General features: G+C 42.9%; 1 protein-coding gene across 1 annotated transcript; it reads right to left on the reverse strand.

Moving 5' to 3' along the window:
- Nucleotides 1-565: 565 nt before the first annotated feature.
- Nucleotides 566-26,354, reverse strand: LRRC66 (leucine rich repeat containing 66). Its single transcript, XM_038555078.1, has 5 exons — nucleotides 26,077-26,354; nucleotides 23,370-23,870; nucleotides 9,554-9,723; nucleotides 4,103-4,292; nucleotides 566-2,812 (listed from the first exon to the last, which is right to left on the reverse strand). Exons 2-5 carry the CDS (start codon nucleotides 23,863-23,865, stop codon nucleotides 759-761), a joined length of 2,910 nt encoding a protein of 969 aa, XP_038411006.1. The 5' UTR covers nucleotides 23,866-23,870; nucleotides 26,077-26,354; the 3' UTR covers nucleotides 566-758.
- Nucleotides 26,355-26,405: the final 51 nt, after the last annotated feature.

A 26,405-nucleotide genomic window follows, 5' to 3' on the forward strand; every position in this document is an offset into this window, starting at 1 on the left:
CTTGCAGGCTACTCAGATACAGGAAATAAAAGAGAAGGAGTCGGAGATAAGAAATTTCAACTGGCTTTACTGGGTTGATGTCATGATCAGGCCAGGAAAGAGAATGTGGGAGATCATACCTGTGAAGGGAAATTAGGAATTTTCGGCCCCAGGATGATCTGGGTGGATTTGGGCAACTGGGGTTGCAAATGTGAGTCTGGAGCTTGGGAGGGAGGCCGGGCCTCGTGGTGCGGATGCGGGCGCTGTCCGTATGGAGCTGGTTGGGAGGCAGTGGGGGCCAGGGAGAGCGAGCGGTACAGAAGAAAGTCGGGGAACAGATCTTGGAGGGATGCTCTGGAGAGGACAAGCAGAGATGGGGGAGGGGTGTCAGGAAGGAAAAGGGGAAAATGCCAGAGAAGCAGGAGGAGAGACAGAAGAACACAACTCCTGACAGCCCAGATTGGAGAGTCACGCCAGGAAGGGCTAATTGAGGATAATGGCAGAGCATCTTTGCCTTTTACCAAAAAAAAACAAAACAAAACAAAACAAAACACTTCTCTTCTGAAAAGACTGATTTTTTAAAAAAAAATCTACAGTTTGGTCTACAAAATGGTTCCTCTTTAACATAACCTATGAAAAAATATTTAGAGTTGCTCTGAATCGCCCCAGCTTTGTAGTTTCGCGACCAACCTCCAGAAAGCTGTGCCGTTCTCTGGGCAGAGTTTGCTGAGCATCTTTTCAGCGGTTCCATCGAAGTGCTTCAATCTCTACGAAACGTTTTACTTGAATTCCCTTTGATTCCCAAGTTCCGCATCCTTGTCTTCGTCGCAGTAGAGCTGGTCCTCGTACAGAGAGTCAACGCCCGACATGCTGGCCCAGCTCTCCCTTTGAATATAGAAGTTAGAAGGCTCTTTTTCTAACCACCACAGATTCTCTTCTGAGTCTTTACCCCAGTCTCTACCACCGAGGGGCTCCCCTGTTCCCAGTGAACTGGTTTCTTCTGGGAACTCTTGTAATAATGGCCCCTGGCTCTTGACACTCTTTTCGGCATCATCCCCTCGTCCTCTTTCACACCAAAGAGCCGGTTCATCACTACAGGGTTGTAACAGTTGTGTGTGGCTTATAACCCCTCTGGAATCACAGTCCTCACGGGGACATACAACCCCCCCATTTGCATCAGCGTCCATCGGGTGGGAATTCGGGTTGCCCCCGTCAGAATTTTGCTGTGAGGGGCTTAAGTTTTCACCCGCAGCGATCCGGAGAGGAATACCACGTGGGCCTGGGTCTGCCTCCTGCACGCGGGGTTCGTATTTATAAACGCCCGGGTCTCTTCCCCGACAGTCGCTCTGGGCGGGATCTGGGGGGACTTCGGCAGTCTGCGGTGGTGTTTGCGGTACAGCATCCGCAGCTAAAAATTCTAGGTCTCTGAGTGAGTAACGCCACTCCACTGCCTCGGAGAGGCGCGCTGCGGCGTAATCACTAATGCCCCTGCCTGGGGCCTGCTCACCGGAGGGCCCGGGACTGCCCGGGGACCCGGGCCGGGTCAGTGGGTCCCCCGACGGCTGGGTGCCAGAGTCTGGACCCGAAATGAGAGGTTTATCAAAAGGCTCCTCCGGAGTCTCACACCTGTCCAGAGTCTCCCAGCGGGGGCTGTTGTCCTCGGCATCCTCAGCATCGTCTAATGACACAACCCTGTCCTTCCTCATCCCCGAGTCCTCGTCCTCCGGGGACTCACGGGCCTCTTCTTCGGCATTTCCCGCATCGTCTGAACTCAGCGAACTCAGGGTGAACAAGGACCCTTCCTCAGAGTCCGAGTCGCTGTCCAGCGTGGAGGGGACATGCTCCTGCCCCGGTTCCACGCGCAGGTGGTGGCCTGCATCCCAGAGAAGGTCCGCTGGGGCCGGGCCGGGCGCTCCTGGGTCGCCGGGCGTCGCGGCTCCCATGCAGGTGGACAGTCCTTCCGGGGTGCTGGCCCCCCGGGGCCTCGGCTGCTGTGAGTCCCCCAAGTTCAGGTAAGCGCCCACGTGCATTGCCTCGGGATGCTCGGAAGGTGAGGGCCCGTCCGGCGGGGCCCGCGCTGCTCTGGGCCACGCTGGCGCTTCGGGGACGGAGGCCGCCGCTCGGCCGTCTAAGTCCGGCCCGGGGCCCGCCGTGCACCTGCCAGGCGCGGCGGGGTGCGCCCCGGGAGACCCTTCCAGGGCCAGACGTGCGTAGCTGCCTTGTGCAAGAACATGGGTGCTGGGGAGGCCGTCCCGCCCCGCCCCGGCTGGTCCCTCTAGGGTGGTGCTCGGCGGCCCCCGCAGGCCCGAGGGGGCCGCGCCGTCCCTGGACATCGGGTCGTCCCTCCCGGCCCCGGGCCCTCCGCGCTCCCCGCCGCCCTCCACGGCAGTCCAGGCCGGAGGGGCGGGCTCGGGGCCGGGGCGCCCGGGGCTCCCCGCAGCGCCGCCCGAAGCCTGGTTGGAGTCTGCACGGTCCACGCCCGACCTTTGGCGGCCGCACCTCTGGAACCACAGTCTGTCCACGAGAGGCCTGGCGAGAGCCCCCAGGCAGAAAGCCACGAGGAACGTGATGAACACGGCCAGGCAGACGGCCAGGGCGAGGTCCTGGGCAGCGTCCCTTGCTCTGCTGGCCGGCGGCGCATCCCTGGGGCTCCCGGCCCCCCTGCGCAGGCGGCTGGGCCTCCGGGTGGCCTGGGCGCCCGCAGGGTGTCCCCTCCGCGGGGTGCCGGCGTGCTCCTGCGGGCCTGCCCGCGGCCCCTCGGGGGCACTGTCGGGGAGGTGGGTCTCCCTGGACATCCGGCTTCGGGGGGTCCACCCGTAGGCCTCCTCGCTCCCTGGAAGTGGGGCGGGGGAAATACAGTGAGTGGACATTGGAGTAAGCCTCCAAGGGTTTTAAAAGCTTCTGTGAGGCCCCTCAGTCCTTCCCTAGCTGTGTCTGAGGTGTCAGGCCGGGAAGAGAGGCTTCACCGGTTGATCAGTTGGTTGGGCAAGGCCAACACTAGGTCTGCGGCCCTGCGCACTGTGGCACCGGCGGTCGGGCCCAGGGCGGCTACTCAAGAGGCCCGGGAAGCTGTACATTTCTTAGGCTTCCTGCCTGCCTGTTGCCCATGGGGCGACAGAAGCCAGGCCGGGGGACCGCGACATCGACATCGCTTTTCCTTCCACGTCTCCTCCACCTCCTACATTCCATCAGCCACCTCCAAAGCCTGCCCTGGCTTTACCTACGTGCATATCATTGTCTCACCCCCCAACCCCCACCGGTGGTAAACAAACATTCAAGTTTCTCTCCCGGTTTCTGACCTTCTGCTTTCCATACCCAGGAGGCTAGTTATGGCTTTTATAGAGGAATGAAATGGGATGGCTGACGTTAAGACTTCTCTGTGATCTTCATGGATTTCTTTAGAACCTGGTAAGCATCATGATGTTTCTACGTCAGTGGCGGTCATGGGCAGAACAGAGTCCAGGACTCATTACAGAGAACCCTACCCCCCTCCCCCTGAGACCCAGTTAGGAGTTTGAGATTTAGCCAAGATAGTTAATGGCCAAAAAAAAGTCTTCCAGAATGTTCAACTCTAGTAACATAGTCTAGCATTTTGGGAGAAGATCAGGGAACAAATCAACGTATACTTTTGAAATATGTGTATGGTGTGTGTATGTACATACACACACACATATATAGGATTATACTTTCAGAGGGTTAGCAAGCACTTTATTTAAATTCTAGCATAGTTAAAATATAGTGTTATTTTCAGGGGCAAGTACTTTAATCATGTTTTGCATTTCAGTTCTTTCTTTGACCGGCTATTTGTTAAGAATCAGAATAAAAATGTGACCTTTTGGGGCTTTGTCTTCCTGTGAAACTTCTGTCTTCGATCAAATCAAATTGCTTCCTGAGCTATTTGAGCTAGGTTTCTTTGACCGTGTGAAGAAAATCATTCGCGAACTGAGGGAAGCAGTTAGGCGCCAGTGATTACTCCGTGACACAGCCCGTGGCTGACTTAATGCCATAATCAACACCCTCGCTTTCACGGGGACTGTCACGGTTTCAAATGAGACTAAATTTTTCATGTGCTTTTTCAGTTCAGCTGGAACCGTTTCAGAGAGAGGAGGCACCACTGACTTACCCACAGACTTGCTGCAGATTACATTCCATGTTTTCCTCCAGGATTCAGAAATGACATTCTGAAAGGCTGCCACGCTATAGTCACACTGCCATGGGTTATCAGCCAAGTCCACCTCCAGACGGGGAAGTTTGAGAGCAATGATCATCATTGGTAGGATGGTGGTCAGAACATTGTCGCTGAGGTCTACAACCTGTTTGAGAAGAGACAAATTGAGGACAGCCTGTGAATAAAGACATTTAGAGACAAAATAAATAATAGTTACAGATATTGTTTACATTGCTGTGGAGGCAACAGGAATTTAGCACGGATTTGAGAAGTTAGAGAATCTGTGAGCCTCAGCAAACGGTTCACTTTTTAAGAGCCTACTTCCTAGGGTTGTTTTAAGGATTAAATGTATGTGAAAGCTTTAAGTATGGTGCCTATATTAGATGCCCAACCATTTCCCCTTCCTTTTTTCCTATGAGTTGTAATTTTTACTTTTATTTATTTATTTATTTTTAAGATTTTATTTATTTATTCATTCATGGGAGACACAGAGAGAGAGAGGCAGAGACACAGGCAGAGGGAGAAACAGGCTCCATGCAGGGAGCCCAACGTGGGACTCAATCCCGGGACTGGGGGATCATGCCCTGAGCCAAAGGCAGGTGCTCAACCGCTGAGCCACCCCAGGCATCCCTAATTTTTACTTTTAAATAAAATCTAGACTCCCTGTTGTTATCAAGGTCTAGAATTAGATACCAGGTCTAGAATTTCTAGAAGCGCTGTGATCTGGAAAGCAACCAAAGATACCAGACGATGAGAACATAGAACACGTAAGAATCGTGGTTGACCAGAAGTAGCAAAGACAGAGATCTTTTGCATCAGCGATGATCTCAAGGGTCCCCCTGAGATATCAGTATCCGTAGCTACCTAGTATTCACAAGATGACTAATTTTGCTAGTCTAATCAGAAATGAACGGGAACCTGGGGAACAACAAGAGCTTCAGTGGCTCTAGAAACACAGAGCAGGATCTGTTGAAGTTGAATATGATAGTGGCATGATACAGCAGGGAAAGCAGTTGGGTGTAGCTCTAGCTATTGTTCGCAGAGTGCTGCTGTGTACCAGGCATTCTCCTGGGTGTTTCACATATATTGTCTCCAATCTTCCCAAAAGCTTCCTCTCCCTCCCCCTCCCCACCTTTCACAGAGTAGTAAACTGGGCTAGGTCACACAGTGCATACCACACAGCCCCTGTAGAACCAGGGCCTGGTACACAGTGAACGCTCAGTAAATAATGGAGAAGGGAATGAATGAATGAATGAATGAATGAATGAATGAAATGGCAGAGTTGAAATGTGATCTAGCTCCACAGCTGTGTACCTTCCACTCTGGAACACGCCCTCTTGGAGCCTGGGTTCACTGCACGGGAATAACAGGCTGGGTGGAGGAGGCCTGGGGCAGGAGGCAGCAGGGTGGGGTCAAGGGGCTTAGGGAGGGGCAGGTGGTAATCAGAAGAAGAGAAAATCATAAAAGAGAAAATGCAAACCTTGCTGGAAGGAAAAAAAAAGTGGGCCATGGATGACAGCCAGAGAGGCTGAATGTTATCCAGGTCAATTGTTTTTTAAACATCAGGGGGAAAAACAGCACTGGCATCTTGGGTTATATAAATTCCTAAGAAGAGATGATTCAAACAATCAAACAGCACCACGACCAAGACCACAAAGTATAGAATCAGAATTCTCCCTGAATTTAGGTAGTGAGGATGACCTTTCCAGCACTGAGCAACCAAGTAGTCTTGACGCCCAAAGGGAGGTTGCCTGAAACAGGAAGGAGGAGACTTAGGAGGTGGGGGAGGTAAGGGGAGCAAAGGCCACTTCACTTGGCCAGGCCTTGCCTGGGATCAGTAGCTTTCCTTATGTACCCCTCCTCAGCAACACAGTGAAACACTCCGATGTGTTTCAGGTAGTTATTTGCCTTTTAGGGCATATCTGCATTTTCTTCATCCCAGCATCTTATTATATTACAAATCATGGAACTGAAAAACAAAACTGGAGCAGGAACAGAAAGCTAATAGAATGATTTAGGAGGAATAATTTCTGAGGAAAGATGAAAGCAGAACAGTCTCATTTGCCTAAAGAAAAAGCCATCCACCATCATCCGAGAGGGGTGTACATTATAGAAAAGATTAGGAGAGGCATCTAATGTTGCTACACAAATCACTGCCTCTAAGAAGAATGGGAACAATTAAGAAAAGGAATGCTAATTTGAAATGTCGGTGGAACTTATTTCATTTGATCTAAACACAATGATGAATTTATGCTTCGAAAAATCTATCCGGCTTTTGAAAAGATTCCCACATGGGAAGACACATAGCATAGTGCAAGTACTAAATTCATCTCCTGAAAGTGGAAAAAAAACCCAACATCTATTTTGATATTCAGCTTTCTGGTACCAAATATGTTCACCAAGTTCCAAAACCAGTTTTTAGAGTTATTGCCAAACATGGAGAAGGGATCATGGAGAAGGAGGAATTGTGTGATTCTGGGCAGTTCAGATGAAGTGAGAATTACAGATGATTTAAAATATTCTTGGGGCTGGTTTTTAGTTTGCCTGTAGCAGTTCTTACCTGTGAGCTACAGAACACTTATGAAGCACAGTAAGAATGCATAGGAAGTAACAACAGACACAGGGCAATCACACCCACAAATACACTTATAATCAGTGTATAGTATACTAGGGGAGGTTCCCAGGCAATCCAGCAGCCTACTTGTGGGGAGCTGGGGAGCACTGCCAAGTTGAGTGGACTTTCTCATCTGCTCTGATAATTACCGTGGCAAAGATGGTCCCCAGTGGTCCTGCCACCTGGTCTTGATGCCCTTGAGGACTCTCCTCCCTTAGAGTGTAGGCAGGGGCTATGACTTGGTTCTAAGCAATCGAGTATGGCAAAAGCAATGTGATGTCACTCCCGTGATTACATCATCTAGATTGTAATGTTTTTCTTGTTAGCAGGCTCTCTACTCGGGCTCTAAAGTGAGCTGCCCTATGGAGAGGCCCACGTGACACGACCTGAAGGCAGGCTAAGGCTGACAGCCAGTGAGGAACCGAGCCTCACTTCCATAGCCCACAAGGAACTGAGTCTTGCTGACAACCGCGTAAGCTTGGCAGTGGGTCCATCTCCAGCTGGGCCTTCAGGTGAGTCTCCAACCCTGGCCAACATCTTGACTTCAGCCTCTTGAGATACCCTTAGCAAAGGACCCAGGTCCTTGCCTGGCTTCCTGACTCCCCAGATCATGAGATAATATGTGTGTGGCTTTAGGCTGCTAAATTAGTAGTCATTTGTAATGTACCTATTCAGGATCATCATCCATTTTTGTTCAGCGAGTATTTTTAAATGTGTTATGAATTAGACATAAGCTAAGCACTAAAACAAGATAGATCATGATGTATGTCCTTAAAGAGATTATGGGGATATAGGCATTAACAATGAACCGTACCTATAATTAAATAAATTGAGTTGTGAGAACTGCAATGAGGAAAAAGCATAGCACATTATAAGTGTATATAAAAGGGCAGCTAATTCAATGTGGAGGCCCCAGGAAGGCTTCCTTGAAGAAGTGACATTGGAAGGATTCGTAAGAGTTAGCTCTCCCAGGGAGAGGAGGATCCGTGTGTGCTCTTTCAGCCTTGGTGTGAAGATAGAAGCAGGAGTGCAGTGAGCAAGGGAGAGTGGTTTGCAAAGAGGTTGGAGAGACAGGCAGGGGCCAGGCCCTTGTTGTGAAAGCTTAGAAGGATTGTTTTTTATTTTATTTATTTATTTATTTTGCTTAGAAGGATTTTTAACAAGAAGTGGCATGACCAGATTTGTATGTTCAAGAGTAGGGTGCTGTGGCCACTTGAGAATTTCTATACGCAGTCTGTATTGATAAAGAGCTTGCTATATTCCAAGTACTATTCGAAGCACTATGCACTAAAGTGCTGCGAATGCATTAAAACATTTAATTTATGAGAAAGGAATGAAGTTACCTCCATTTTTCAGACGAGAAAACAGAGGCACAGAGAGATACGGTGACTTGCCCAAGATTGTGTGCCTGCAAAGGGGCAGAGCCTAGATCTCAAGCCAGGCAGCTGAGCCCAGAGTCCACCCACCTTACCACTGCTTCACTCTCCTCCCTTCAATAGCGGAGGGACTGGGGGGCGGGGGGCGCTGGCTGAAAGGTGGCAGTTGGAAATTTGTCTTGCACCCGTACTTGAATAACACTTTTTATAAAACTGGGAAACAGCCGCTGTCTATGTCGATGCTGCCCAATATGACGGCCCTTAGCCACACGTGACTTTCGAGCATTGAAACATAACTAGTCATGTTGGGACAAGGGTGTGTATAATATACACCAGGGTTTGAAGTCTTAAGTGTGAAAAATGATGTAAAATATCTCATGAATAATTTTTATATTGGTTACATGGGTAAGAGATAATATTTGGGTATTGTGGGTTACAAAATATGTTACTACATGAAATGCACCTGCTTATTTTTTCCTTTCTGAATCCAGTTACTAGAACATCTAAAATTGCATGTGCGGCTCACAATTTGTTTCTATTGAACGATGCTGGCCTATATACAGAGTGAGGGTGTGTGATGGAGGATATGGGGGACTGAATCTTTACCTAGGACATCGCTAGATGTCACACTGGAGGCCTTTCTAAAGGAACACTGTGGGGAGGTTGGAGGAAGGTGCTGAGGGAAGGAGCTGAGGCTGCCCAGCCTGGAGCAGGGCTTCGGGGGATCCTCCCCTTCACAGCTGTCAGTTCTTCAGTGAGATAAACCTCAAGGTGCCTGAGAGACAGGCACTGCAGCTCCAAAATGTGACACAGAGCCCCCAGGATGAGTCCGACATTTGTTTAGAACAGTAGGTGGCATGTGGTAAGTACTCTACAGATATGAGCTGTTATTATCATCATTTTTATTATTTGAAATAAAATAATGGGTTTGGGTTTGAAAGCAACAGTGTCACAGGCCTTCAGAGCCCTGTATAGCCCGGTTCCGGACAGCTCAGCATTGCCCCGGGGGCAGGGGGAACCTCCGCAAGTGCTCCAGACTGCACAAGACCCCAGGGACCTTTGACCCACCCTGCAGCTCAGGGAGGGAGCCTCGACTTATAACTCAGAGGGAATTTCTTGCCAACTGGTAAGTGGAAGCTTGGAGTTGGGTTTAATTTGATTTAGAAAAATGTGCCAGTTTTTGCTGCTGAGTGTTATGTTCGAGTAAAACTCACATCCATTACTGAGGCATTTGATTTTTGAGGCAAGAGAGAGACTTCAGCAATTTCAGCAGAGTCTTAAAACAGACTCTAAAATCTCTAGATTTTGACTAATAGCCAGTACTCCTGGGCGAGGAGCTCTTCAATAGAAATATTCTTTTAATGTAATTGCCCAGATGTCTGCCTATTGGAAAAGCTCTAAAAGTCATTTTATAACCTGTAACTTCTTGAGGTCCTTGAAGGCTTCTGGATGAATCTGGACTATCTTGTTGCTCTTTAAGTAGAGGTTCTCCAGCCGCAGGCAGTTCTGAAAGTCAGACAAACCGATCTGCGATATCCTGTTGAACGACAGATCCAGACTCTGTAATGACTTCAGTTTCCATAATCCTATTAAAATGAAAAAGCACATTAAAATATAAATGGGTGATATGTACTGTAACATTGTTTATAAGGGTGAAGCAATGGAGACACCCTGCGTGGCCGTCCAAGGAGGACTGGTTCAATGGGGTAGGGTACGCGATCCTGCGCTGCATCCCCCAGGCTTAGAGAGCCAGGGGAGATGTACAGGAACCACGGCCCGCCTGGGAGGGACAGTGTTCAGTTGCAGAACAGCCTAGAGTATGATTCCAACGTTCTTGGGGGAGAAAGAGCCACATGCAAACAGATACAGACATTCTGAGCAAGGGGAGGGAAGGAGATGAACTAAACCATCAGTGGTAGTAACACTCAAGAGTTACTGTGGATGCTGTAACATTTCTAGGCCTTGCTATTTTCCAGACATAATAAGTTGTAGCTAGGTTTTGTTTCCGGACAAGACAATCTAATGTGGTTTTGGTCTCTGTCTCTGTATTTCACTTGATTCCAGAGAGTAAACCAGGAGGCCCATTTGGCACAGAACATAAAGGCTGAGAAGGAGGTGCCAGTCAGAGCAGACTTCCAAATCTGATTTCCCATATGAGTCTCACAAGGATGCCCTGCATTTTCACATTTTCCTTCTGCTCTGTTCTCACATGTAGTTTGTGTCTTTTTTCTTTTTTTTTAAAGGGTTTTATTTATTTATTTGAAAGAGAGAGAAATCACGAGTGAGGGGGGAGGGACAGAGGGAGAGGAAGAAGCGGACTCCTCACTGAGCAGGGAGTCCCTGGCAGGCTGGACCCCAGGACCCCCAGGTCATAACCTGAGCCCAGGACAGGCGCTGAACTGAGCCACCCAGGCGCCCCTCGAACGTAGTTTGTGTCTTTAACCAACTGCTACTTAAGAGATCAGGTTGGTTCAATTCCAGAAGGGTTTATTCCTTGTCTACGGTCTGCAAGGCACTCATTATCAGACTGATTATGCAGAGATGATGACTTAATGTAAAAAGCCATACATTGATGTTATCATAGGTTCATATCAGCTGTACGGATTACGTAAGAGACCATTAGACAACTCAATCACAACATAACGAGCTAGGCACTTAGTGCTGAGGACAAATAGAGCATAGCATCCTTGTGTCGGAGTGATAAGACATACACACAAGAAAAAGCTCCCGGTCATACAAGCAGTTACACCCCCACCCTCCTACTGTAAAATGAACTGTTGTTTGCCTCCCTGCCTCTTCCATCAGATACTTTAGTACCTTCTGGAGGCAGAACTCATAGTGTTGTTAACTCTTGCAGTGCCTGGAATATAGTATGTATTCAATAAGCTGGAGGTCACAGTGTGTGACCCGCAGAGAGATTTAAAAATTACTGAGCTAACATTAAAGACTCAATGCAAAAATTTGCATTTCTAGCATCTCTTTGAAAAATTGGAAGTCCCAACAGGCACAAGACAATGTTGGGCTAGAGCTGAATGAGGGCTGCCTGCTTTAGATGGGGCAGGCACTTACAGAAGAAGATTTCTTTGTACTCATGCCTCTATCAAAAGCAGGAAAACAAAGGATAGGCCAAGAAGCGGCATGTTTAAGAAAAATGGGAGAGAACCCAGGCTGAAATTTAGCTGCCATAGGCTAGCAAGAAATACTTCCATGTTGGTTTGTAAATAACCATGGCCGGGCCTTTGTGTGCAGCCCCACTGCCCTAGGCACACAACTGAAAGCCCAGGCTACAGGCCAGTTGTAAAGTAGTTTGAATATAACCCCTAGAGAAAATATGTTTCTTTGTGAAGAATAGTCCTACACCTTTTAATATGTCAACATATGGGTCTGTGAGAAAAAAGTGCAGCATAAGACACCAGTATGAAAGAAGCTATGGTTTCCTCAACATTGCCTCTAGGTGGGTGTGAGATCATAGTTCTGTAGTATCTCACTGCTTAACATGGACCCTAGGAGCTCAGTGGAGGGAAGAAATCATTTTAAAACTCCTATTTAATGATATACTCACTTTATGCTCTAAGCACTTCACAAACATCTCCTTTGATTTATTTTTTTTTATTTTTAAAGATTTTATTTATTTATTTGAGAGAGAGAGAGAGAGCGAGCACACCAGCAGGGGAGCAGCAGAGGGAGGAGAAGCAGGCTCCCCGCCAAGCAGGGAGCCCAACGTGGGGCCTGATCCCAGGGTCCTGGGATCAGGACCTGAGCCCAGGGTCCTGGGATCAGGACCTGAGCCCAAGGCAGATGTTTAACTGACTGAGCCACCCAGGTGCCCCCAACATTTCCTTTTAATCCTTTTAGAGCCCTGAGGGTTTTATCATCTTGTAAATGGCAAAACCTAGGTGCAGTGAAGTTAAGAAGTTGCCCCACGTCATGGTAGGTGGAGCTATGGAGCTAGGATTGAAATTCATACTGGCACAAAAACAGACACATAGATCAATGGAACAGAATAGAAAATCCAGAAGTGGACCCTCAACTTTATGGTCAACTAATATTCGACAAAGGAGGAAAGACTATCCACTGGAAAAAAGTCTCTTCAATAAATGGTGCTGGGAAAATTGGACATCCCCATGCAGAAGAATGAAACTAGACCACTCTCTTGCACCATACACAGAGATAAACTCAAAATGGATGAAAGATCTTAATGTGAGACAAGGTTCCATCAAAATCCTAGAGGAGAACACAGGCAACACCCTTTTTGAACTCGGCCACAGTAACTTCTTGCAAGATTCATCCATGAAGGCAAGAGAAACAAAAGCAAAAATGAACTATTGGGACTTCATCAAGATAAGAAGTTTTGCAAAGCAAAAGATACCGGTCAACAAAACTCAAAGACAACCTACAGAGTGGGAGAAGAGATTTGCAAATGACGTATCAGATAAAGGGCTGGTTTCCAAGATCTGTAAAGAACTTCTTAAACTCAACACCAAAGAAACAAACAATCCAACCATGAAATGGGCAAGACATGAAGAGAAATCTCACAGAGGAAGACACATACATGGCCAACAAGCACATGAGGAAATGTTCCGCATCACTGGCCATCAGGGAAATACAAATCAAAACCACAGTGAGATCCGACCTCACACCAGTGAGAATGGGGAAAATTAACAAAGCAGGAAACCACAAATGTTGGAGAGGATGTGGAGAGGAACCCTCTTGCACTGTTGTTGGTAGGAATGTGAACCGGTGCAGCCACTCTGGAAAACGGTGTGGAGGTTCCTCAAAGAGTTAAAAATAGATCTGCCCTACAACCCAGCAATTGCACTGTTGGGGATTTACCCCAAAGATACAGATGCAATGAAATGCCGGGACACCTGCACCCCGATGTTTCTAGCATCAATGGCCACAATAGCCAAACTGTGGAAGGAGCCTCGGTGTCCATCGAAAGATGAATGCATAAAGAAGATGTGGTTTATGTATACAACGGAGTATTCCTCAGCCATTAGAAACGACAAATACCCACCATTTGCTTCAACGCGGATGGAACTGGAGGGTATTATGCTGAGTGAAATAAGTCAATCAGAGAAGGACAAACATTATATGGTCTCATTCATTTGGGGAATATAAATAATAGTGAAAGGGAATAAAGGGGAAAGGAGAAAAATAAGTGGGAAATATCAGAAAGGGAGACAGAACATGGAAGACTATTAGCTCTGGGAAACGAACTAGGGGTGGTGGAAGGGGAGGTGGGTGGGGGATGGGGTGACTGGGTGACGGGCGCTGAGGTAGACACTTGATGGGATGAGCACTGGGTGTTATTCTATATGTTGGCAAATTGAACACCAATAAAAAATAAATTTAAATAAAAAAAAAAGAAATTCAGATCTCGTAAGCATTACTGTTTAACCATGAACATTTCATACCAAAAAAAAAAAAAAAAAGACATGGACAGGCCCATGTTTAAAGTAAAAAATTTAACATGTATTGTGAGACTTATATGTAGGGGTAAAATGTATGACAATACTAGCACAAACAATAGAAGAAAGGTGGAAGAGTATTGTTAAAATTTCTTGTGATGTTAGGATGTATATTGGAAACCCCAAAGCAATCACTAAAATGCAATAGCAAAGAATTATGGCTAGTAAGCCTACAAAGGAGATTGGATTACTTTTAAAAATATGCAATGAATGCAAGAAAGGCAGAAAAAAGATAAAAGGAACAAAGAAGAGAAGGAACAAATAGAAAAAAAATCAAGATGATAGATATGAATAATAGCCTAAAACACCAAATAAATGGCAAAGATTCCAAGTTTGGATAAAAATTCAAGAGTCAGCTATATAATTCCTACAAGAAATCCACTTTAAATATAGAAACATGGATAGGATACACGTAAAAGGATGGGGAAAAAAATAGTCTTTTCTACAAATGGTGCTGGAATAATTGCATATCTTTAAAACTTCTATATGTTATTCATACCGTGTACAAAAAAATTAACTTGAACTATTTTAAAACATCATAAACCTAAATTTAAACCCAAATGTAAAGACATCATAAACCTAATATATAAAATGTAAAAAAGTAAAGTTATAAAACTTCTAGAAGAAAACATAGGAGAGAATCTTTGTGACTTTGGATTAGGCAAAGATTTCTTAGATATGACACCAAAACACAAATTATACATTAACAAAGTGATGAACTGTACTTCACAAAAATTTAAAATTCTGCTCTTTGGGTAGCCCTGGTGGCGCAGCGGTTTAGCGCCGCCTGCAGCCCAGGGTGTGATCCTGGAGACCCGGGATCGAGTCCCACATTGGGCTTCCTGCATGGAGCCTGCTTCTCCCTCTGCCTGTGTCTCTGCCTCTCTCTCACTCTCTCTGAATGAATAAATAAATAAATCTTTAAAAAAAATAAATAAAATTCTGCTCTTTGAAAGACATTGTTAAAACAATAAATACTCAAGCCATAATCTGGGAGAAAATATTTGCAAATGATATATCTTGAAAAGTCTTGTATCCAGAATATATAAAGAACATTCAAAACTCAATAATTTTTTAATAAATTTTTTCTCTTCTTTCATAGATTTTTAAAAAATATATTTTATTTATTTCTTTGACAGAGAACACAAGTGGGGGAGTGATAGAAAGAGAGGGAGAAGCAAGCTCCCCTCTGAGAAAGGAGCCCAATGCAGGGCTTGATCTCAGGACCCTGGGATCATGACCTTTAAGCTGAAGGCAGATGGTTATTCCACTGGGCCACCCAGGTGCCCCAAAACTCAATAATTTAAAAAAAAGTAGAAATTGGCCAAAGATTTATATGCATCATCGGAGATACACAGATGGCAAATAAGCACACAGAAAGATATTCAATATCATTAGTCATTTGGGAAATCCAAATTAAAACCACAATGATATACCACTTTCATCTATTAATATGACTAAAATTAAAAAGATTGCCCATATCTGGTAAGGATATAGGACAACTGAAATTCTTACACAATGCTGGTGGGAATTTAAAATGATATGACCACTGCACACAGGACTGGCAATTTCTTCAAAAGTTAGACATCTACTTGACATACAGCTCAGCCATTCTACACCTAGGTTATTCATCCAAGAGAAACAAAAGCATGTATTACTATAAAGACTGTTTTATTATTTTTTTAAATGTTGATAGGAACAGTAGCAATGACCCCTCTTTTATCTCGGATAGTGGCAACTTGTGTCATCTTGTTTTTTTTTCTTTTTGGCTAAAGGGTTATTAGCTTTATTTTTTTCAAAGAAACATTATGGTTTTGATTTTATCTATTGTTTTTCCTGTTTTAAATTCCACTGATTTCTGCTGCGATTTTTCTTGTCTTTTTTCTTTCTTTTTTTTTTTTTTTTTTAGATTTTATTTATTTAGTCGTTAGAGACACACAGAGAGGCAGAGACATAGGCAGGGGGAGAAGCAGGCTCCCTGCAGGGAGCCCCATGCAGGACTCCATCCCAGGATCCCGGGATCCCGTGCTGAGCTGAAGGCAGATGCTCAACCACTAAGTCACCAGGTGCCCCTCTGCTGGGATTTCTATGATTTCTTTTTTTCTGTTTGCTTTAAGCTTACATTGCTCTTACTTCTTTACTTTCCCAAGGAGGAAACTTATGTTATTGATTTTAGACTTTTCTTCCAGTGGATGCTTTTAATGCTATACATTTCCCTCTAACCACTGCTTTTGCCACATCCCGCAAATTTTGACAAACTGAATTTTCATTTTCACTTAGTTTAAAATATTTTCAAATCCCTCTTGAGATTTCTTCTGTGACATGTGTTACCTAGAAATGTGTTATTTTAATTCCGAGAGCTTTGAGGGGTTTGCAGCTTTCTGTTGCTAATTTCCAAGCTTAATTCCACTGTAATCTGAGAACATACTTTGCATGATTTGTTATTCAAATATGTTAAGATGTGTTTTATGGTCCAGAACGAGGTCTGTCCTGGTAAATATTTCATGTAAGCTTGAAATAATGTGTATTCTACTGTTGTTGGAGGGAGTATTCTATACATGCCAATTTGATCAAGTTGATTGAGAGTGATATTCACGTCAACTACATCCTTATTGATCACCTGCCTGCTTAATCTGTTAGTTGACCGGGGAGTGCTGGGAGTCACCAACTATAGTGGATTTTTCTAATTCTCTTTTCAGTTGTCAGTTTTTCCTCATATATTTTGACACTCTGTTGTTAGGTGGATTTATGTTTAAAATTATTAGGTCGTCTTCAAGAATTGACCCCTTTATTCTCTTTATATAGTGCTGTATTTAACCTTGATAGTTTCCTGGTTCTAAAGGAAACTTTGTCTGAAATTAATATAGCCACTCCACTCTTCTTTTGATTAGTGTTTACGTAATGGTTTATCTTTCTCCATCCCTTTAGCTAGCAGCTTTATTTATAATAGTCAAAAAAGACAGCCTAAGTGTCCAGTAACAGGTAAATGCATATCTATACAATGGAATTCTGGCAATGAAAAGGAACAAAATTTTAATACAGACAACACCGTGGATGAATCTCAGAATAATTATGCTGAATGCAAGGATCTATCCCAAAAAATGAAAGTACATATCATATGATTGCATGAATATAAAATTATAGAAAATACAAACAAATCTATAGCATCAGAAAGGTCAGTGTTCACTTGGATTGAGGGGAGAGGATGGGTGGGAAAGATAGATTACAAGGGGCATGAGGAAGCTTTTAGGGGTATGGATAGTTCATTATATCTTGATAGTGGTGATGGTCTCACAGGTCAGTGTGGTTCAGAGAGTCAAAGGAGGATCAAAGTGTGCTCAGATGACAGAGAGGCAGGGGCCTCTCAACAATGTACAGACTTACAGAAGCCTGAACAGTAGCAACAGGATTGTTGATGGGTACTCGGAACTTCATATGAACTCTGAACTTCTGCAGAAAGAGAACGGAAACCACCTACAGTTACCCGTTGTACCTCAAATCACAGAAGTGACTATGATAGCAAAGACTGGCATGGGGAACAGAATTGGAGACTCAGGGTGGTCCAAAGGCACTAGAAGGTAACTGACATTTTGAGCACCTGTTATGTACCAGATGAGAAATGTTTTATATGAGAAATGTTTTACGTGTATCAGCACTCTCTGTGTTAAAGTTTTTACAAACACTATCGCTACCCCTCATATCCTTCCTGTAGGTGCCATCATCATCATCCGCAGTTAAAAATAAGAACCAGGCAGCTTTTGATAGGTTAAGTGTCTTGTTTAAGGTCAATTAACAGGTAAATAGAATAATACAAGAAGTATAAGAGTATAGAAGAAGAGTATAAGAGTAAATAAGAAGGATCTCACTCATGGGGAATTTAAGAGAGGAAACAGAGGATTGTGGGGGAAGAGAGGAAAAAAAAACAAAACAAGATGAAATCAGAGTGGGAGACAAACCACAAGAGACTCTTAATCATAGGAAACAAACTGAGGGTCATTGGAGGGGAGAGGAGTGAGGGGGCGGGGTAACTGGGTGAAGGGCATTAAGGAGGGCACGTGATGCGATGAGCCCTGGGTGTTATATAAGACTGAGGAATTACTGACCTCTACTTCTGAAACCAATAATACGGTAATGTTAATTAATTGAATTTAAATAAAACCAAAAACCACCCCAAACAAACAAAGAGTAAATAAGAAGGATGGGACCAGAACATCCTAAGCATGGGGGGTAGGGACTTTGAAGGCAGAGAGTTACAAGGATACCTCCTTAATTGACTCCCTAGTATCAAGCTAAGATCCCCAAGAGGAAGGTAAACCTTCAGATAGGAATTAAGTTCAGTTACACCTTCTACATGAAAAATTTCCATCTACTTCCAATGTTAGAGAATTAAGGTTTAATTGTATGAAGGGAACTGGTGGGGTCCTAGAAATGATGTTGTTTGTTTGGGGTCTCCCAGGATAGAGGTGGGAAATTTGAGTAAACTTGTCCACGACACTTGGCTGTGTTTCTCAATGGGGAGAAATGTGTTCTTTTAGAGATTTTGTGTGGTGCATCAAGGATGAGGGGGAACTCAGGTGAACAAAAGAAGTTGGGAGGGGCATTCACGGCTGGGGCTTGGACATCAGAGGGTAGATGCCATGTTTCAAGGGAGGGGGGTTGAACACTGGGAGGAAAATGTGGAGGCACTTTTGTGGAGAAGGGATTAATTATTGAACTGCTTTCTTATGATCATAAGCCGTGGGGGACAAGAATCCGATTAGCCTTTGCCTTTAAGTGGCCAAAGGCGTTTTATTGTTTCCAAGAAATTATCTCAGTGCCTATTAGCAGAAAGGCCACAGAGGGTACACCCGGACGTTAAACTGCCTTGGGAACATTCCTTTGGACTATGAACTTCTTAAATGTTCTCTTAAAAGTGATAACCTGGTGACATAAATAGTGACATTCAGGAGGTTATGGCTTCAAGTTCAAAGAGCATTAAGAATCAGAAGAGTTGGGATCCCTGGGTGGCGCAGCGGGTTAGCGCCTGCCTTTGGCCCAGGGCGCGATCCTGGAGACCCGGGATCGAATCCCACATCGGGCTCTCGGTGCATGGAGCCTGCTTCTCCCTCTGCCTGTGTCTCTGCCTCTCTCTCTCTCTCTCTGTGACTATCATAAATAATAATAATAAAAAAAAACAGTATAACTCTTAAAAAAAAAAAAAGAATCAGAAGAGTCTGGAATGGTCCTAGACAAGATATTTGATTCATAAGGGTAGCCCTTAATGTGGTCAATCTTATATAGGTGAGCCAAAGACCTTACCCTCTTAGCTTACTGGCATACATTCATGCTGTTATTTTAGAACCTGACCTGGTTTTGAGAACGCAGGTTATTGGTATTTTTAAAATCTAATAGCAACCAGGAGGAAATATTTAATTCCCTGAAAAAAAAAAAGAATACAAAATATTTTTGTTTTTTACCATACACTGGTTATATATATATATATATTTTTTTCCTCCACCAGTTTCAGAAGTCAGGGATTACGTCCTCTCATCTGCAACACATTTATCTCTTGGGTTCCAGAATTTAGTGTGTTCAGTATCAGGCAGTCAAATCTGGCCTGTCAACCTAGTTGGAATCCCAGTAAGATGTCGGGCCTTTACACTTCCGGGGGCTCTACGGGTACTCCAAAAATGTTGCTTGATGAAGGTAGGACAGTTTAACTGGAGATTGATCCCGTTGTTTTAAATGTTTTGAAACTGATTTTCTGTTATTAACGCTGCACTCCAGAAATATGTGAGGAAGGTGGAATCATCAGTAAGGTTAAATTCATAGCTGGCTAACTGGTAAATTGCATTGACTGGCACCTCCTCTGGGTATTTTCCCAACATGAAGCTTATTGGTGACATCGCAGCTGACTCTGATGATACGGGATCAGTTAACACTGAGTGAGTCACTGTGATCTGTCACTCTTACAGAGGTGGGCTTTCCGGGGTGAAAGCAACTTTCTGTTGCTTCTTTAAGCTGTCACCATTTTAAGACGGGGGCCGTGATTTATAAAAGTACACATGTGCTGCAAGGCCAGTTGCTTGACTGCCACTTTGTGAGAATCTCGAATATTATTTTAGAGGAGCACAAGCACTTATATAAACAGGTGGATACAAATGAGTCTCTGCTCAGGAATTATCGTGGGCTAGGAGTTCCATCTACTGCAGTAGTTATTTAACATTTTAAAAGATAACTTGAGATTTAGACAAAACGGAATTTATAATTTGTTTCTAAATAGACTGCTATTCTCAATTTGTGCCAAGAGAGTAAAAATAACTAATATTTGCAAAGTACTTTACAAGTATACAAAGTACTTTTCACATATTTTAATAGCTACCATCTATTATGCCAAGTGCTACGTTACATTAGGCTCTTGAAATACATTTTTCCTTTAATCCTCACAACAATTCTATGTGTAAATCTTACATTATCAAGATGTTACCCTTTTAAAAAAGTTTTTTTGAAGTAAACTGTACCCCCAATGTGGGGTTCAAATTCACAACCCCAAGATCAAGAGCGGCATGCTGTACTGAGCCAGCCAGGGGCCCCCCAAAATTGCCTATAAACAGGCTTAGTTACAAAGGAATCCAAGAACAAAGGGAAGGTCAGAAACAGAATGGTACTCCAGGCAGCACTTCTTTATCAGCTCTTTCTCTCCAAAATGGGATTTCAAAGTCAAAGTGACTGAGCCACGGTCACAGAATCACTGAATGGCAGAGGGATGTTACAGAGGCTCAGCTGAAATATATGATGATTAGAGGAAAATAATTCAAATCACAAAATGCTATGGATAAAAGAACTCTGAATTATATCCAATTAGATTCAGGGCTTATACTGGCCTTCCATCCCCCACCTGTTGGTTTCATTCATCTCTCTCTGGCTTCATTTGCTAGAATTCTAGTAGAATTTCAGATATACAATTTGCGCATTTCACTTTTTCTTCTCTTTTCCAAGTTTAACATTTTTCCTGATATTTGGGGAGGCAGAAGTGCAACTTGGAAAAGAAAGGTGGGGATGGATGTGCATTTTATAAGGGGTGTCTGGTCCTTAAATGGAATTGTATTCCCTCTGACTTCCAGCTAGCTCTGGGGAATTCATCTGCCTTAAGGAAATATGTTCAGTGGTAGGATATTTTGACCTATTAATCTTTTAACTCTATTTCTCTCTTTCCATTTCTTCCCATGCAAGCAGAAAGTAGGCTCTGTGTTAATTACCCTAGGGAAGGCGCAGTGCAGGGCAGAAAACAGAGGAGACTACAAGTCTTTCTGGCTTTTGTTTTCCAAAGGCCTAAACCTTTAAAGGAAAGGAATTTGTAGATTTAGACAGAGGGTTTTGAAGAAACAAAAAATGGGAAGGATTTTCTCCAAACTGAAAAAACTGAAAGGAAATGTTCTCTGGCTGGCAGGTGTAAGGGACGTACACACACACACACACACACACACACACACACAAGCACATGCATGCACATGCATACACACTTTGATGCCTTTTCAGGGTATACGATTTTACAGCTGTGGCACAAATTTGGGGAAAGCAAAAGAAAGCCCATGAAAGACTGATGTTAAGTACAAGTATCTACACCCAATCCCCAACAGACCCTACTAGAATGGGGGCTCAGAAATTATGTTGAGTTATAGACAATAGAAGGTTATAGCTCTAGTATATTTGAATTTATGGGTTGATATTCACATCTACCATACTATTTAAAAAATGTTATATTGTAGGGATACGTGTAGCTATAATGATGATCATTAAAAAGTTAAAGCAAAAAAAAAAAGTTAAAGCAAACAAAATGGAAAGTCCAAATGTTGTTTGATTAACTCAATTATAACATATGTATATGGATATAAAAGCTATTCAACTATTTAAAATATTATTTATGACATTGCTTAATTATATAAAGATGTCCAAAATATACTGATATGAAAATACAAATTATGAAATATTATGGAAAGTATGATCCAGTTTTGAAAGAAAAATATGTACAAAGGCATAAAGAATATATACAGTTGATCTTTGAACAACACAGGGTTTAGGGGTGCTGACCTCCCACAGTAAAAAAATTTTTTTTTTTTTTATTTATTTATGATAGTTACAGAGAGAGAGAGAGAGGCAGAGACACAGACAGAGGGAGAAGCAGGCTCCATGCACCGGGAGCCCGATGTGGGACTCGATCCCGGGTCTCCAGGATCGCGCCCTGGGCCAAAGGCAGGCGCCAAACCGCTGCGCCACCCAGGGATCCCATCCCACAGTAAAAAATTTATATATAACTTCAGCTTCCCCAAAACTAAAAAGCCTACTGTTCGGCACCTGGGTGGCTCAGTGGTTGAGCTTCTGCCTTTGGCTCAGGCAAAGGGCCTGGAATCGAGTCCCACATTGGGCTCCCAGCAGGAAGCCTGCTTCTTCCTATGTCTCTACCTCTTTCTCTGTATCTCTCATGAATAAATAAATAAAATCATTAAAAAAAAAAGCCTACTGTTGACCAGAAGCCTTACCCATAACAAAAAGTCAATGAACAAATACGTTGTATATTATAAACATTATATACTATATTACTATAATAAAGTAAGCTAGAGGAAAGATAATGTTATTAAGACAATCAGAAGGAAAAGAAAATATATTTACAGTATTGTATTTGTTAAAAAAAAAATCCACGTACAAGTGGACCTGCACAAGGGTCAACTGTATTACATGAAGGACTAGTGTCTTCCTTTAAATTTTTCTTCAATTACCAATGATCTACAAATAACAGGTTTCTAAAAATAAGAATACAATAAAATTATAAAATAAGATGCAATTATTTTATGCTTTACACTGAAAATAATCCTGCACATTGCTTTTATGGACAAGCTTAGGAAGAGAAGGCTCCTCCCCTTCTCTCACCATTTTGTTGATATGGTGACTGGGATAGTCATTCCTTCACCTGGCAGGCTATTGTCAAAACGATGCTTAAAACAAGACCAAAAGCTGGAGAAAAAGCAAGACAATAAAAATATGAAAGAACTGAAAATAAGAAAAACTATGCATAATTTGGGATGAAGAAAAAAAAGACAGTATCTTTACATTTTCTTTTTTAGCAGAATGTCTTATATAAATACTTAGCATATAGTGACCAAGACTAAAAAGCCAAATGAAATTGTCTAGCACTCTTGAATATTAAAAAAGGCAAAAAAGAAAAAAGGCAAAAAAAAAAAAAAGGCAAAGGAGGCTATGGATTATGAATCTGATACATTTTCTTAATAAAATATTGGTTGTGTAGATTACTAGATACCAGAATAGATGGGAATTTACATATTGGTTATATATCAATAACATATTTCTAGTCTACATTTGGAGGACAATTAGACAAATAGATGCAAAATGCATTTGAACAAAACAAAAATTATAAATATAGCAACTTAATTTGAATTGTGCTGCATATTGAAAGTACATGAACTAGTTATTTTTTAGTGCTTTTCTATTTTTAGTAACAAATATGATAATCAAAGTAGGTTATTTGAAATCATGCATTATTATTCAGCACTTAAATACTTGTCTCTCGACAAATTAAGTTATAGTAATGGGAGATTAATTGCACTATGAATTCCACATATTATAACTTGAAATTCCACTTAGAAACTCATTTATTTGTTCTGATAAAATTGCTTTCCTTTCAGCTATTTCCTCAACACTGAAAACAAACATGGAAACAAACATCTCATTCTTTGGTCTAGTCCATCTTTTAAAATTGGCCTTACCCTCGGGGATGTCACTGAGGCTGTTTCTTCGAAGAATTAACAGCTTTAGACTTGGAAGCCTATTTCTCAAGTGGCTTCTGTGGCGTTTCCCCCACAAGGACTTAGCACTGGGTAGATCCAACGAGATGGAGCGGAGGGAACTGTTGCTGAGGTTTAGTATTTCCAAAGCACGGAAGTGTGCAAGAGGACTTAAGGTGATGTTCGAAATGAGATGGTTACTGAGGTCCAGATGCTTTGTATTCCAGTCTTCTCTTCTCATAGGAGACTGTAAGAGAACCCTAAGGAAACTGGCACTTGAGTCCACTGTGGCTGCTGCCTGCGGTGTGTCCGCAGGTACATCATGCTTTCCGGTAAAAGAACAATTTGTCAGATGATGCCCATTCCATTGGCACTCAGATTTGAATAAAATACTGTTTTCTCTGGGTGGGTTGGTCATTGTTCCACTAAAATAAAGACTTATTAGCATTGTTATGACTCTGAAGTGTAGGTTTTTCATAATGCCTAGAGAAAGGAAAATGATTTATTCAAAATAATGTAATAATTAACAGCAAATGCACAGAAAATTCAATTTTCAATTTAAGATTTAGGAAAATTATCTTGCCTTGATTGCCAGCTTAAGTGCATGTTTGATTTCTTAGAAATTGGGGCATTAAATGTAGCTAAAAATTGGTAAAGCTACGGGGCGCCTGGGTAGCTCATAGCTCAATCTGTTAAGCTTCCGCCTCAGCTCGGGTCAGGATCCTGGGGTCCCACCAGGGTCAGGGTCCCTGCTTAGTGGAGAGTCTGCTTTGCCCCCTCCCTCTGCCCCTATGCCACTACCTCGTGCTTGTGCTCTCTCAAAAAGTCTTTTAAAAAATGGTAAAGCTATAGTATACAATTACATTTATGTCATTAAAGAAAGAACTCCCCTGATTTTTCAGAAAATACATATTCACTTGGGCCTCACCTCGTGTCTGCTGTTCCAGGAATATTCACTGGGCAGTCTGCTTTGGAGAGAAACCTACCAAGATTAAAGACTTCTCTGTTTTCTTACTGGTCATTAGTACTGAGCAAAGTCTATTATGCTTATCTACAACCTGTAATCAGCTACGTGGTTTATTATGTGAGTGACAAGCCATCCAGTTACACTAAACTGTGAACTGTATGGAGGGAAGGTTCAATTCACAAAGGAGACTCTTGATTTTTTATAAATAAATTTACATTTTTTGTGACTTAAAACTTTGAACAATGTGGGTCATAAAAAGGATGTTCTGCATCAGAACCATAAAGATGTGATACAGAAACATCAAGTATCTTTTTCATCAAAGATGGAGAAGCAATCGAAAATTTTAAAATAAGTATCTACAATGGCTGAATGTATACGCAAAAAATTTTAAAAGAAAATGGACAGTAAACTTCCCCAAAGACTGTAAGCTCCCAGAAGAGTCAGGTTTTCCAAATACACACTCACACACACGGAAATTTTATATAGATATATATAGGAAGTTCAACTCACAAGAGACTTATTTTTTTAAAATGACTAGAACTACATATATATGTGTGTAGATATATATACTATGTATATAAAATTCTTCTCCCATGTCTAATATTTTCAATAGTCTGTAGTCTGTCTTAGGGCTATGTTGCTTGGATAAAAAAATGCATGGAAAGAATGAAATTTAACATGTAACTTTTAAACTTTTTTTTCTTTTAATTTTTATTTATTTATGATAGTCACACACAGAGAGAGAGAAAGAGAGAGAGAGGCAGAGACACAGGCAGAGGGAGAAGCAGGCCCCATGCACCGGGAGCCCGACGTGGGATTTGATCCAGGGTCTCCAGGATCGCACCCTGGGCCAAAGGCAGGCGCCAAACCGCTGCGCCACCCAGGGATCCCAACATGTAACTTTTAAACTTTGGTTTTATACAAGGTCAATTCTGCTACATTTTGAAGGGCACCTAAATCCAGGTACACATGGCCATGGACCGTAAAGGTGCCCTACAGTGTGGAGGAGTGATTTATTTTTATAGTGTGCCTCTTACACAATACCAGAACTTGAAATTAATTTGTACAGCCAGAAAGGTATTTGTTTCTATATTCAAAGCTGCAATCATTATAAATATAATTGTATACCAAGTTAATTTTAATATGAACCACCAAAAAATGTCATCATTCACAGGCACATTACTATGCAGTATTGAAGAGAAACATATGATTGAAAAATACTTAGGAGGGCAGAAGTTAAAGATTTTCATTGACCTAGTTCTTTTTAAGTTGAAGAGATTTATACATTTAACTAACAGATTTGAGTTAAAAAAGTAGGTAAGATAATTTTAGGTCTTAAAATGAAATGCTGATTTTTAAAGAAAAATTATGTATACTACATACAAACTTTTATGTACTAGGTAAAGAACCCCTGAGAACTCCAGAAAAACTTTCTAAGGAAATCAGGAAACATTGGGTAAAATGTCAGTCTTTATATGGACACATATATTCAAGCCTAAGTATGAGGAAGCAGTTAGAGATATTGGGGGGGGTGTGTGTGTGTCAGAGAGTGAGATAGGGAGAAGGCAGTAGAAAAAACCCCAGAAAAGCACAATGGAAACCAAGAGGCCATTCATTCTTCTATAAAAGAGAAGTTATAACAATTAGAAGAAAAAAAGCAGAAGGGGGTTATGTTTGGCAAGATGCAGGAAGAACACAAGAGTAACAGTTTCTAAGGCATACCTTTATGGTCCTTAGGTCCTTTTCAAATGGGTCTCTGTCTAGATCTAGCCAGGTGGGAATTTAGACCTGAGCCTCTGAGGCTCCACCCATCTGCCCCCGGAACCTGCCGGTCCCTGGCGAACCTTCGCCCTTTCCTCTTCAGGCTCTGGCCTCTTGCCACTGTGACAGCACGCACATTCCCCCGAGACACTGAGGGAGGAGCCACTAAAGAGGGAGAGAGAGTCTGCAATGCACAGAAGGCAGGACTATCCCAACAGGAACAACTGTACAGCTTCGAACTACGATCGCCAGGACTCCAGACAGATTACATAAACACCCACGTAGTTAAG

This window comes from Canis lupus, chromosome 13 (assembly GCF_011100685.1).
Source record: "Canis lupus familiaris isolate Mischka breed German Shepherd chromosome 13, alternate assembly UU_Cfam_GSD_1.0, whole genome shotgun sequence".
NCBI lineage: Eukaryota > Metazoa > Chordata > Mammalia > Carnivora > Canidae > Canis > Canis lupus.

Bases quoted from the DNA above. Each gene is read 5' to 3' on its own strand.
- LRRC66 (XM_038555078.1), bottom strand. From the start codon at position 23,865: ATGAAAAACCTACACTTCAGAGTCATAACAATGCTAATAAGTCTTTAT. The intron at 9,724-23,369 runs GTAAGGCCAATT...TCATTTTAATAG, and splicing joins CCTCAGTGACATCCCCGAGG to GATTATGGAAACTGAAGTCA. The intron at 4,293-9,553 runs GTTATAAAATGA...CTTCTCAAACAG, and splicing joins AGGACCTCAAGAAGTTACAG to GTTGTAGACCTCAGCGACAA.